Source organism: Humulus lupulus, chromosome 3 (genome assembly GCF_963169125.1).
Source record: "Humulus lupulus chromosome 3, drHumLupu1.1, whole genome shotgun sequence".
Lineage (NCBI taxonomy): Eukaryota > Viridiplantae > Streptophyta > Magnoliopsida > Rosales > Cannabaceae > Humulus > Humulus lupulus.
Window position 1 is genome coordinate 13,343,241 of NC_084795.1, and position 14,312 is coordinate 13,357,552.

The 14,312-nt window shown below is 32.3% G+C and overlaps 1 protein-coding gene across 4 annotated transcripts; it reads right to left on the reverse strand.

The window, feature by feature from the left end:
- Positions 1–953: 953 nt before the first annotated feature.
- On the reverse strand, positions 954–4,297 carry LOC133822150 (cysteine-rich receptor-like protein kinase 3). Of its 4 annotated transcripts, none has more exons than XM_062254390.1 (7): positions 3,327–4,297; positions 2,869–2,967; positions 2,642–2,781; positions 2,333–2,543; positions 1,988–2,222; positions 1,753–1,897; positions 954–1,650 (listed from the first exon to the last, which is right to left on the reverse strand). In XM_062254390.1, the coding sequence occupies exons 1-7, from the start codon at positions 4,087–4,089 to the stop codon at positions 1,318–1,320; spliced, it is 1,926 nt and encodes a 641-aa protein (XP_062110374.1). In that variant the 5' UTR covers positions 4,090–4,297; the 3' UTR covers positions 954–1,317. The 4 variants fall into 4 exon arrangements, with proteins under 4 accessions (XP_062110374.1, XP_062110372.1, XP_062110371.1 ...); XM_062254388.1 differs by having other exon boundaries at positions 2,330–2,543; XM_062254387.1 differs by having other exon boundaries at positions 2,869–2,982.
- Between the last annotated feature and the right edge of the window lie 10,015 nt (positions 4,298–14,312).

Consider the following 14,312-nt stretch of genomic DNA (forward strand, 5'->3'; position numbering starts at 1 on the left):
TCACCTGGTACTCTATAGTTTGAAATTGTATATATTTGATACTCCAGACTCAAATTTGAACAATAAAATTTTATTAATATGATCAAAATGTGATAGTTATATGTAATTAAGTAATTAAAATTAAATTTAAAATTTATATAATTGAGGGTTATATTGATAAAATTTTATTAATCAAATTTGAGTCAAAAGTATTAAATATGTACGATTTCAAATTACAGAGTATCAAATGAGTATTTACCTAATTTTAAATTGAACAAGTTGCATATCTCTTAGACGACTATATGCAAACCCAGTTATGTTAAGATTGAACGATTTTAATGCTTTAGATTCACATAGATTGAAAGGTATTGTGGATTTTGGCCATTTGACAAGAGGTAAGTTAAAAATGTACAAAAATGTAAGTTAAATTTTTGTCATGAAAGACATTACAAGAGTGTAAAACATGGTTAACTATATCCTATAAAAGGGTTTGTGACTGGAGCTGCTTGTGAAAAATGTTTGTGCCACTAAAAACGACAACCATTAAAAAACGACATTTCAATCAACAAAACTACATTTTTTTTTAAAAAAATTCGCGGCCAAATAAGTCGTCCTAAGTAGTGAATAGTCAAGTTCATATTATTATAATTTTTAGGAGAAACGGTGCTGTCCAATCCAGTGTGGACTGTGGAGTTTGTCAAATTTTATATCATCATAAATTATTAAGGATTACTACAGATTAAAGAAAGAACAAAAATCCACGTTGAAATCTTGCTTTAATAAATATCAATTAAGAAGTCTTCTTTGTTTCAACTGTCAAGGCTTAAGATAAGAATTAGTTATGATAATAAATATCAATATTAGTAAGATATTTTTTTTTTTTTAAAAGCTAATTATGAAAACAACTCTGCTACAACACCACTATGAAAACCAATTATAACGGACACACCATTTTGTCATTTAAATTCAGCATATACTCAAAAGAATACCACTCATTTCATTAAAAAAAAAAAACTGATACCAACAACAAAAATGTTCTAAAATTTAAACCAAAAGAGTACTTTACAAGTAATTTACAGGCTAAAAAAATTATGGGAAAATTCTGTTAATTGCTTCATGGCAAGAGAGCCAGGGACCCTTTTTAACAGCTAGTGAGGTTGCTTGAATCAGCTTACTTTCAAATGTCATTCATTTAGATGAACTCAGGAAGAATCAAAATATTTGCAAAGCTAAAGCTCAAATCTAAATCTTCAGTGTTCTAATGAATGCCAATGGAGCCGTGTGTGTTTAGAATGTAGAAGTAATATACAAAGTGATCCAGGAAAGAAAGAAAGTATGTTATCTGGGTTCAACCCAGCTTTCTGTCATGTTGTTCCCTGTGGACTGTGTGTTCGACTCATGCTTAGAAGAATAGTATTCTTTAGAAGGGATGCCTCGGCCAATCTCTGTGGAACTGGAATTTAGAAAAGGCGGTTGTGTTGGCTGCGGAATTTCATGATTTTCGGTAAGAAGATTCACAACAGCTGACATAGATGGTCGCAGCTCAGCAGAGGCTTGTACACTAAGTAGCCCAATTTGGAGCAACCGAGATGCCTCTTCAGCTTCAAAATTACCTCTTAGGCTTGGATCAACTGCTTCACTTAGTGTACCAGTTCCATAATGGCTCCAAACCTTTGCAAAATGGTTGAGAATGATACAAGAAAACAAGATTTCTGTAAGTCTTATTACCTGATGTATGAGAATGTTTATCTATTTCTGAAAGAAAGACCTTACCATCGGTAGAATAGAGTTTGAGTTTTGATTGAAAGGATTGTTCTTTCTTCCACATACTACTTCAAGGACAAGAATTCCAAAACTATAAACATCTGCCTTCTCAGACAACTTGCCACGAACAATATACTCCGGAGCCATGTAACCACTAAAAAAGTCAATTGAATTTCATATCAGAGATGGGATTCCAAAAGGGTAGTAATCAAAATCATCACAAAGTAGATTATTTTGAACTTACAGTGTGCCAGCAATGGCAGTGCTGATGTGAGTTTTATCTTCTGGGAATAATCTAGCTAGTCCAAAGTCAGCTATTTTTGGTGTCAAATCTTCATCAAGCATAATGTTGCCTAGTTTTATATCTCGATGAATGATTCGCAAATTCGATTCTTCATGAAGATAGGCCAGACCCTCAGCTACGCCCAATATGATTTTATACCTCGAGTCCCACCTTAGTTGCCGAACATTCTTTAGAGCTGAGTTCAACCAAAGATAATAAACAAAGGATAAGTAAAAATAAAAATGACTAGAAAAGATCATTGCTTCAACATTAAAAAACTTCAGCTTTTGGAAAATTCCGTACCACCAAATAAGTTATCATGAAGGCTTTGATTTGGTACGTATTCATAAACAAGAAGGCTTTCAGGGCCTGTAATGCTGCATCCCAACAGCTCAACAAGATTTTTGTGTCGAATTCCGCTTATCAAATTCACTTCGTTGAAGAAATGATCCACCCATTGTCTTGTATTGAAGAAGAGCCTTTTTACGGCAACAACCTTGCCATCTGGTAAAACACCCTGAATGAAATTAAGATAACATAACATGGTCATTCCATGCAGGGAAAGACAAAACAATAACTTCGTAAAGAATGATACTTAGAAAAATCAAATATCACCTTATAAACCGAACCAGATCCCCCTTGTCCAAGTTTGTTGGAATCATGAAAGTAATTGGTGGCCTTTTCAAGAACTTCATACGAAATATTCAGTTTGGACTTGTTCACAGTGTCCAAAAGAGCACCTAGTTGCTTCTTCTCTGATGAAATAAGCGTTGTTGTCAATGTACAATTGAAGGAGCCCAGCTCATATAATGTCATAATTGAAAAATATCAAACCAAGTTACCTTGCCTCTTTCTCAATACTCTTTTTCTTAAGAAGAAAATAACTGCCGCGATAGTCAAGAGTAGAGCCAAACCAGCAGATGTTGCAGCCAAGATAACACCTAAGGGGTGGTTCCCTGGGAAACATCAGGATTCAAATAATGTTTGTATATATATTTTAAACAATTGGATGGGAAGAAAATGAAAAAAGAAAAAAAAAAAAAGAGTTAGAGCACATAAGTGGTGCATTGTTATGATGCATATCAACTTGTTGCCACATCAATGGATTTATAAAGCATTAAGAAATCTTACCTTTTCACATGAAATCGCATTGCTAATTACTATAGGATGAGATCAAATTTTGCACTTTTGAATATAGTTGATGGTCTTGGTCCCAATTACATTGTCACAAAAAGTCATGTGAGAAAAGAAAATTCTCTAAAAAGTTATTACTTATCGAAAAACGAATAGAAAAACTCACCACCATTTCCTTGTCCTGAAGCACAAGTCGAATTATGATAGAACTTTTTTGTTGAATATCTTAAGTAACAGCCAGCATTCAAGATCCTCCCTTCTTTTTTGGGAGCACAAGAAGTAACGTTTTGGACAGAACTAGCCAAACATTTTTCACAAGCAGCTCCAGTCACAAACTCCCAACACTGAGCCAGACCATAAACACTTGTATTGCCCCGAGTCACTGACCCCACAAAAAACCCATCATTGTTTGGTGTTTCAACGCTCAAATTCCTCACCAACTTCAAAACATTATCTCTAAAAATCGTCCGGTTCCCACTAAAATCACCGGTAGAACAAACGGTTCTATCTTGCCCACTTAAACTTTCATTGAAGAAATTGTAAGAATCGTACCTTAGATAACACCCATCGTAGAAAAGTCGACCCCCACGAACGGCCCTTTGGAAGGGTAAGCACCTTAAGATCTGAGTCTTCAACCGAGCAAAGCAGAGATTACAATCGTCCTGAGAAAGGTCTTTCATGCACTCCCCAAAAGTGTAAACCGTGGTATTACCAGTTCCATTAATCACAGTTGCGAATTTTTGGCGAGCAATCAATGGGCTCACAGCTTCCAAGGTGGCTGAGAAGTTTGTGATAAAGGGTCTTCGTTGGTCCATTGAGGCAGTGTTATTAGTGTCACATATTAGAGCTGCTTCGGTATCTCGAGGATCAGAAAGAACAGAGTCTGGTAATAAACTTAGAAAGAGAAGGAAAAAGAGTTTCAAAGACATTGAAATGAACAATAAAAGAGTTTTCTTTTTTCAACAGAGATGATTTCGGTACAATGGGGTGTGTTTTGTTTTTTGTATGTGGCATACAAATGGATGTTTTGGGAATGAATGAACTATGCAATTTTGACCAGAAGAGAATAAGATGATGAAACTTGATGAACAAAACATCTCTTGATCGAGTTGATTTAGTCTTGGATGACATGACATGTTGGTTTTCCAAAACTACAAAACGATTTGGAGCAGAGCCACTACTTTGGTTTGAGGGGGACCCTTTTGGAAGCTTCTTTCAAGGTCGAGGAATGTTGAATGAAAACGTTTGTCCCATTTAAGCTAATCTCCCCCCAAGTTACGTTTGGAAAAAAAATAAAAGAATTGGACACACAATTTTATTTTTTGGGTGTATCGGTCACACATGTTTTGAAACTCTCATTTACTATCTTTTTCAGTGAAGATCTTCTTCTGTACTATAATTATTTTACATGGCAATTATTCTATAACTAATGAATTGTTTATAACTGGTATTTCAATAGTTGTGGGAGCAAAATAACAAACTGTAGGTTTAGATGTTGGTAAGAAATTTAGTTCGTAGGTGAGCACTCAGGAATGTATGAGGTAAATGCTTTATTTTTTAAAATATAATGAAAAAATAAAGGTAAAAATGAGCTATTTTATATTTTTATATTTAGTATGAGTGAGTTAAACTTGAGTTATTTTATATTTTTTTACCTAAAATAAATAGTATTACTACAACTATTTATTGAAATTTAAATATTTTACTTTTTTTCTTTCTTTCTCGAGTCATTTTAATTATATTTTATTTATTTTCTTTCTTTCTCTCATTTTTTAGTATTTTAATTAATAAAAGATTAATATTTAAATGATGTAGATAAAATATTACGGCAAATATTTAATGTAAAATAAAAAAAAGTAAAATTTTGATGATATATTTTTAATGAACCAAAATTGAAATACAACCAAAGCTGCGCCAACTAAGAAAAAGCAAAGGCCATTGGAATATTAATGCTTATAAACTCTTATAGAAAGTCCTCTGTTGTTGATAGAAGGGATTTAGTAAAACAGTTTTATGAAGTTCTTGAAGATATTTTTATTGTTTTAGTTAGTCATCACTGCTTATATTTTGATAGATTTTGGCTTCACTTTACATGCATAAAGAAAGGATTATATTATTATTATTGAAAAAAAATATTCATTAAGTAAGAATAATGCTTATTTTACCACATCAATATACACACTACATGACATGCATTTTTAAGCACATAAATTTAGTAGAAAAAAATATATGCCACATCATGTATTTTGAGTTTCCAAAAATATGTGATGGGTACACTTAAAAAAAAAAGAAAAGATGATGGGCATGGAGATGTTATCTTTGTGAAATATAATATCAGGTCTCATACATCTGAATTTAATAAGTATTATGAGGTATTGCTAAATAACTATAGAGTGACACCTTCTGTAGTATTGGACACCTTAAAATATCAAATAACAACACTCTAAAAAAAAAAAATAATGTCAAATTCTTTTATTTTTTTTTTTTACAAATGTGACTTAAGGGTGATTAGCATGGACGAAATAGGAAATGGGACAGCCATTTCATTCCTATGAAAATGAATCTGTCCATATCAAGATTAGAAAACAATACAACTTTTTCAACAAAATCCATGGCTTTCTCCACTCTACATTTTGATGCATTGATGAATAACTTTCTCATGTTGAAATTTCCAACTTATCGTTTTGCTTGGGGGACACGAAGTACATTCAAACCATGTTTATTTTAATTCCATAGAAAGAAATATAAAAAAAAAAAAACTAAGGAAGAAGCACTTGACTGGGCACTGTTGGTAATTCATATTTCATAGTCATGGCCATTTCAGATTATTGGCGGCGCTGTAACCTTTCCAAATACCAACCCCTCTCATCAAACACTCAATGGGAGTGCAACACGTGGCATACAAAAACGACTACCAAAGTGGGGACCTTGAACTTGAACTATACCCATTCTTGTGCTTTTAAGCTTTATCCAAAGATCAAGTCCAAGTGTCCAACAACTTTTCCAAGGCAACCACATCAGTAATAAAAACTACACTGAAAATATTTTAGAGACAACCATTAAAAAATGACAATTTTTTTGAAAAGATTAAACAATGGCATTTCAATCAAGAGCTACATTTTTTTTTAAATAAAAAAAATTGCGGTCAAATAAATTAGTCCAAATTTATTAATAGGAAAAAAGAAATTTTTATGGTAGGGGTTTAAAAAACAAAAAAGCTTCGGGTTTTTTTGTATTATCAATTTGTGAATAGTTTTTGCCGCAATTTTTTTTTTATGACTGTATATATTGTAGTTATTTAGAGTACTCTGCAAATTTTCAGAAAATTTTGAATAATTTACAGTGTCGAAAACTAGTTTAAAAACATGTTGTTGTACGCGTGACTAATTTTTTTATGCCCGTAAAAAATAACATGTTTGAACCTAGTTTTCGGCACTGTATATTATTTGAAATTTTCTGAAAATTTACAGAATGTTCTAAATAACTAAAATATACACGATCATAAAAAAGATCGCACCGAAAATTATTCACAAATTAGAAATACAAAAGACCCTCACCGGTCAACCCAACCATAGAATACTCCTAAGAAAAAATAGCAGCATGTATAATTTTGTGGCATGTATCTTGAAAATTGTGTACTATTTTTATATTTACCAAGTTTTTAAACTTTTAACTTAACCAAATGCACATCAACTCCAAGCAGCCAAAAAGCTCTTTTATCCTTTATATATTTTATTGAAGGCTACGGTGAGTGATCCACATTTATAGATTATTGTAAATGCATCATATATTATTTTATTGATAGTTATTGATCGTAAGAGATATGTGGATATTATGGATAGTTAGAGAAAATAGTTAAAATGAATAAAATATATTAAAAAATATAATATTTAAATAATATAGAGAGAATGGTGTTTTGTAAAAAGTTGATGTAAAATAGAAAAAATGAAGTTTTTGTGATGTATTTTGAAGGATAGAAAAGAGAAGTTATTGTGAATGCTCTAAGAAGACAATAAATTAAACATGGTGGATGAATCAAGTCCATTTGATTAGAGTGTGTTAACAACTTGATGGTCCCTCGGTTCACCGTGGCGCAAGGTTGATCGGAGGAGCGAGGGAAAAAAATGTTACCAAAATACTTCAAAATTATGCCATTTAATTTTTTAAAAAAAAAATTAATGGTAGACTTTGTTGGCATTTTTCGACACTAGCAAAAGTAATACAAAAAATATTTAGAAACTATTATTGTTGTTCCGAAAAGTTTTGCTTTTGTCGGTGCATTAAAAAAGTACCAGCAAAAAGTCTTTTATCTTTACTTGCACTTTTTATTGTACTAGCAAAAGTCACACTAGGAAAAATGAGCGTTACAAGTACTTTTTATATATAAAAAAAAAAGTGTTGGTAAATGTTAATAGTGTATAAATAAGCCTACCTAGTTTTGTTTCTTGTACGTGGGATTTAGATTAGTTTGTCCTCTTAGGTGTTTATGATTATTGAGATTCTCTCTGCGTAAACCATTTGATTAGTCATTATTGGTCACTTTTACGAGAGATTTGTATTTGTTATTTGAATATTTCATACTATATTGAAATTTATCCTATTTAACCATTTAAGAGTCATTTGGTATGCATGAATTTGGAGACGGGAATGCGAATTCGAACACTTTCCCATACTTGGTACTGGGTTTGAATTTTTCTAACATGGGAAACAGTAATTCATCCATGGCTTTTAACTTTTCCTGAGTTCAAGTGAAACCCACCTAACATGTGGTTTTCAGATACCTAAAAATGTGAAACACTTCAAAAATATTATTATTTTTTAAAAAGAAAATTCTAAAACCAATAATAGTTAATGACTTATTTTATTTTTAAAACTTATAATATAAAAAAAAAATATATACATATATCAAACTATAAAATGATATTTAATGTTTGTTAATTTAAATAAATTGATATATAAAACATTTATATCATTATTTTAGTTTGAAATAACAAATGAAATATTATTAAAAATAAAATAATGATTTTTTTGTATTTTTAAAAATTATTCTTGATATATTTTAATTTTGTTAAAAAAAATATTTCATGAGTAAATTGTTTATAAATTATAATCTAAGGAAAATTTTAGTAATTTTTTAAAATGCCATTTGTTATTTATAATTACATTATTTATTATTTTGATAAAATATATATGATTATATTAATTTGGGATTTTTTCTTAAATGCATATATTTTTTTGTTTTTTTATATTGTTTTACCGTTTCTCATTTAAAAAAAAATAAGTAGTCAAGTTTTCAAAAATACAATTTTCAAAATTTCATAATTACAAAAATACGATTTTAAGAAAAATAACTTAAAAACAACTAGTCAACTCAAAATAAACTAAAAGAAACAATATATATTGTAAAATCCTTTTTTGGCTAAACTTTAATTTAGACAAAATATTTTAATTGTTTTAAGAAAAATCAGTAGCATATCTCCATATTGATTTTCGGTTTATTGGCAATATTTTCAGCTGGTTTTGTAATGTGAAAAAGATCTTTAAGTGTGAATATATTTGTTACCTTATTTATCTCAAATAATCAATTTTTGGTAAAAATATATTGTGCAAATATCTTGAGATTATTTTCAGGGATTATATGGGATTATGTCTATTCTGGAATTAAGTTGATGTCGAAAATGAATATGGTCAAAAGAAATGACCATGTTCGTTTTGCCAGATGAGACTGATTTCGTTGCTGACTCATCAGTTTCCTTTTCTGTCGACACATAAATCCATCTGGCTGGCTGATTTCCTAAATCAAAGGAATTCGCAAATTGATTTCAAAGATACCAGAAAATCATGGCATTGGACGATTTCCCTGCCTATAAATACCTTACCAGGGCCTTTGGTTTTTTCACCTCTTCCATTTTGAATATTTGTAAACATTACCTTATTTTGAAGAGTGTTTTTATTTGTAAAGATTAAGTTTGTTCACCTTAATCTTTGTGAGAGTGCGGAGTGTACTTGTGGATATCTATCTAGTCTATTGTAAACAGATAGTATCTATTGTGAACGTGTTCATAAGGATCTTCAGGAGAGGATTCTATCTAAGTCTCACTTCGGGAGGAAGTGTGCACTCGTTATTCTTTGAAGGGAGTTCAAGAGAATCAGTGTTTCATCAAATCAGATTCGTAGAGAAGAGTACAACAAGATTGCGGCAATAGTTTAAGAGGGAGTCTTACATTGTTTAAGTCAATGCTTTTGTACACATTGTTTCTTTACTAATTGGTTTATTCTCTGGGCGTGGCCCCAAGGAGTAGGTTATCCGAAAGGGTTTCTGAACCTTGTAAAAATTCACTGTGTTCTTTAATTTTTGCACTGTCTATTTATTGTGTTCAATTCTGTCGTGACAAGTTCGGATTCTGTTCCGACAGAACTGCTTTCTGTGTAAACAATTAATTACCATTCCGCATTTTAATTAATTCATGGTTTAATTAATTTGGTAATTACTAAAAACGGAATTTTAATTGGTATCAGAGCGGGTCACTAAACTCTTAGTGCGATCTTGTATTTTTCCGTTTGTTTTGTGCCTTGTGAAATGTCTTTCTTTGCAGAAGGTGGATCTATAAATCGTCCTCCTTTGTTGAATGATTCCAACTATCCTTATTGGAAGGTTAGGATGAGAGCCTTTATTAAATCTCAAGAAGAAAAGGTGTGGAGATCAATCTTAACCGGTTGGACACCTCCGTCTGAATTTGATGATGTCACAAAGGTAAAATATGAAATTAACTGGACTGATGCTGAAGATAAATTATCCAGTTATAACAACAAAGCCTTGCATGCTATCTTTAATGGCGTTGGTGAAGGTTACATAAAATTAATATCTTCGTGTGCATCTGCCAAAGAAGCTTGGGAAATCCTTCAAACTCAATTTGAAGGAACTGCTGATGTAAAACGTTCTAGGCTTGTTATGTTAACTACTAGATTTGAAAATCTTAGAATGACAGAGACTGAGTCTCTCACAGAATTCTATGAAAGATTGTCTGATATAGCTAATGAATATTTTACTTTGGGAGAAAAATGGGAAAATAATGTGTTAGTTCGAAAAATTGTTAGAGTGCTTCCTGACATGTTTCAAACAAAGCTCACAGGAATTGAAGAAGCCAAAGATCTCGACACAATGAAAGTAGAGGAATTGATGGGTTCATTGCGAACATTTGAACTCAATCAACAAATTCGCCAAAAGGAAAATCCAAGTGCTCCCAAAGAAAAATCAGTTGCTCTCAAATCATCAAAAATAAAAGATTCTGAAGAAAATGATGGTGAAGACGAAATGGCTTTGCTGACCAAATTTTTTCAAAAATACATGAAAAAGATTGGTAACAAAAAATCCTCGTTCAAATCTTCCAAAGGTAATCAATTTTCTAGACCTTTTGACAATAACAATAAAAGAGGCGTGCAATGCAGGGAATGTGAAGGATTTGGTCACATTCAATCTGAATGTGCTAACACACTGAAGAAAAATAAAAAGGTAATGGCAGCTACTTGGAGTGATCAGGACTCTGAAAGTAGTGATGAGGAAGATAACTTGAATCTTGCCTTAACCTCTGTTGTTTCTGCATTAACATTGAATTTGCAGGATAATAAAAGGGTTGTTTGTCTGAACAATGCTATACAGGAAGATAATTCTGATTGTGAATCTAGTGAGTCTGATCTAGACGAGGATTCCCTGAAAGAATCATACAAAGATATGTATGATCAATGGTTAAGGGTTTGTTCTGATAATCGCTTAATGGCAAGCAATAATAAATTCTTACAGCAAAAGAATGATGATCTTGTAAACACTGTGAAGAATCTTGAAGGAAAATTATTGCAAAAGATTGTGAAATTAAGCGATTAGCAAATGAAATTAATCACATGATTAAAGGTGTTAAAATGCTTCATCCAAATTCTAGAATTTTGGATGATGTTATTGATACAAGTCAAAAAGCTGGTAATTTTTCTGGATTAGGATCTGATGGTTTTAAATCAAAAGGAAAAACCATTTTTGTGAAATCTGGAATACATTCTGTTGCATTCGCTAACATTTCTGCAGGTACATCTCACACAGTTGATTCGACAAAAATAAAATCTGTTTCCACATCTGTTAAACAGACCAATTTTCTCAAAAGACCCATCACAGATCGGTTCATTCCAATATGTCATTTCTGTGGAGTGAAAAGGCACATTCGGCCCAGATGTTTTACTATGATGAATGTTTTCAAAAACAATTATTTAAATCATTATAGTAAAACAAAACATGTTGTCAGAAAACCCTCAAAATATGTTTAGGTTGAAAAAGCAAGAAAATCTTGTCTTGGTTTTCTTGCTGCTTTTACTTGTCATAAATCTCGTGCTTCTTATTCTTGGTATTTTGACAGTGGATGCTCTAGACATATGACAGGTGATGCAAATATACTCACCAATTTCAAATCTATGAAATGTGGTGGAGTAACCTTTGGTGATGGTATGTCAGGTAATATTCTTGGAAAAGATACTCTGAGTCTTGATGGTTTACCAAAATTGAGAAATGTTTTACTTGTTGAAGGACTTAAGGCTAATTTAATTAGTATAAGTCAAATTTGTGATCAAGGCTTCACAGTAAATTTTTCTCGTGATGATTGCAATGTTGTTGATCAAAATGGCATGAGTATATTGAAAGGATATAGATCCATTGATAATTGCTATACTCTTTCGCCATCTCTCACATGTCACTCGGCTATAAGTAATACCACTGATTTATGGCATGAGAAACTGGGTCATATAAATTTCAAAAGTTTAAAAAAAATTGCAAGTGCAGGATTAGTTCGTGGTTTACCCAAGTTGGGTAGAGAATCTGCAGGTAAATGTGAACCATGTCAGTTAGGGAAACAATTAAAAAACTCCCACACAACTGTCACGGGAATCAATACTTCAAAAGTTCTTGAACTTTTGCACATGGATCTCATGGGTCCCATCAAGTTGAAGTATCAATGGAAAAATGTATATCTTTGTGTGTGTTGATGATTTTTCACGTTTTACTTGGGTTGACTTCTTAAGGGAAAAATCAGACACGTTTGATGCCTTCAAAAATCTGTGCATTAAATTGAGAGTTGAAAAAGATTGTAATATAGGCAAGATTGTGAGAATTATAAGTGATCATGGTAAAGAATTTGAGAATAATGTTTATGGTGATTTCTGTAAATCTCTAGGAATCTCTCATGAGTTCTCAGCTCCCAAGACTCCAGAACAAAATGGGGTTGTTGAGAGAAAAAATAGAACCTTGCAGGAGATGGCCAGAGTAATGCTAAACAGTAAAAAACTCTCCAAACGATTGTGGGCAGAAGCAATATTCACTGCTTGCTACACAATCAATCGAGTTTTTCTTAGGCCAGGTACTTTCAAAACTCCCTACGAAATTTGGAAAGGTAAAAAGCCCTATTTTCATGTTTTTGGATGCATATGCTATATTCTTAGAGATCGTGAGAATATTGGAAAATTTGATTCAAAAAGTGATATAGGAGTGTTTCTTGGATATTCTATGAATAGTAGAGCTTATCGTGTTTTTAACATGAGAACTCAAACTATAATGGAATCATCCAATGTTGTTGTTGATGATTTAAAAGATTTTTCTGAATATTCCAATGAAGAAGAAATTGATAGGTTTATTGCAGAAACCTCTTAGACAGAATCTCCTACAGTGAAAAAAAATGATGTTGTGCCCTCTCATACCGAATCTGTTACAACAGAAGCTGAATCTGTTCCCACATCATCCGATCGATCAACAAAGGAAAGGCCAGAAATCATCACAGATTCAATACAGAGAGAACCTTCTGCCAGAATAAAAAAGAATCATCCTTCAGATCTCATTCTTGGTGATATTGAAGAAAGCATGGTAACAAGAAAAATGTATGTGAATTTGGTTCAATTCGTTTGCTTTACATCCAGCTTTGAACCAAAAAATGTGAAAGAAGCCTTGAATGATGAGTCATGGATAAAAGCAATGCAAGAAGAATTGGAACAATCCACAAGAAATGAGGTATGGACTCTTGTTCCTAGGCCAAATCATACAAATGTTATTGGTACCAAATGGATTTTCAAAAATAAAATCGATGAATTTGGTACAATAATAAGAAATAAAGCTAGGCTAGTTGCTTAGGGGTATACTCAAATTGAAGGAGTTGATTTTGATGAAACTTTTGCCCCTGTCGCAAGACTTGAGTCAATAAGATTGCTATTGGCTGTTGCTTGTGTTGTTGGATTCAAACTTTTTCAAATGGATGTTAAATCTGCATTTTTAAATGGAAATTTGAATGAGGAAGCATTTGTTGAACAACCAAAAGGGTTTGAAGATCCACATAATCCTAATCATGTTTTTCAACTTAAAAAGGCTCTCTATGGTCTGAAACAGGCTCCTAGAGCTTGGTATGAAAGATTGACTCAATTCCTTGTTTCAAATGGGTATAAAAGAGGAGGAGCAGATAAAACTCTTTTCATCAAAAATGTTGATTTTGATATTGTTATTGCTCAAATCTATGTTGATGATATTGTTTTTGGCTCTACTTCTAACATTTTAGTGTAGGAATTTCTCAAACAAATGACGAATGAGTTTGAAATGAGCATGGTAGGTGAGTTAACCTATTTTCTAGGTCTGCAAGTCAAACAGTCAGAAGATAAAACTTTCATCTCTCAAAGTAAGTATGCAAAAAATCTGGTCAAGAAATTTGGGATGGAGTCTGCCAAACACGCCAAAACACCAATGGGAACCACAGTCAAACTAACCAAGGATGAAAATGGTGTTAAAGTTGATCCAACCTTGTACAGAAGCATGATTGGAAGTCTTCTGTATCTCACAACCAGTCGTCCTGATATAAGCTACAGTGTAGGGGTATGTGCTCGATATCAAGGAGATCCTATGGAATCACATGTGACAGCTGTAAAGCGAATCATCCGTTATGTAAATGGTACTCAGGAATATGGAATTTGGTACTCAAAGGAAACAAACTCTAACCTTGTTTGCTTTAGTGATGCTGATTGGGCAGGCAATGCAGATGACTGAAAGAGTACAAGTGGGGGATGTTTTTATCTGGGAAACAATCTGGTTTCTTGGCATAGCAAGAAAAAAAATTCAATCTCTTTGTCTACTGCTGAG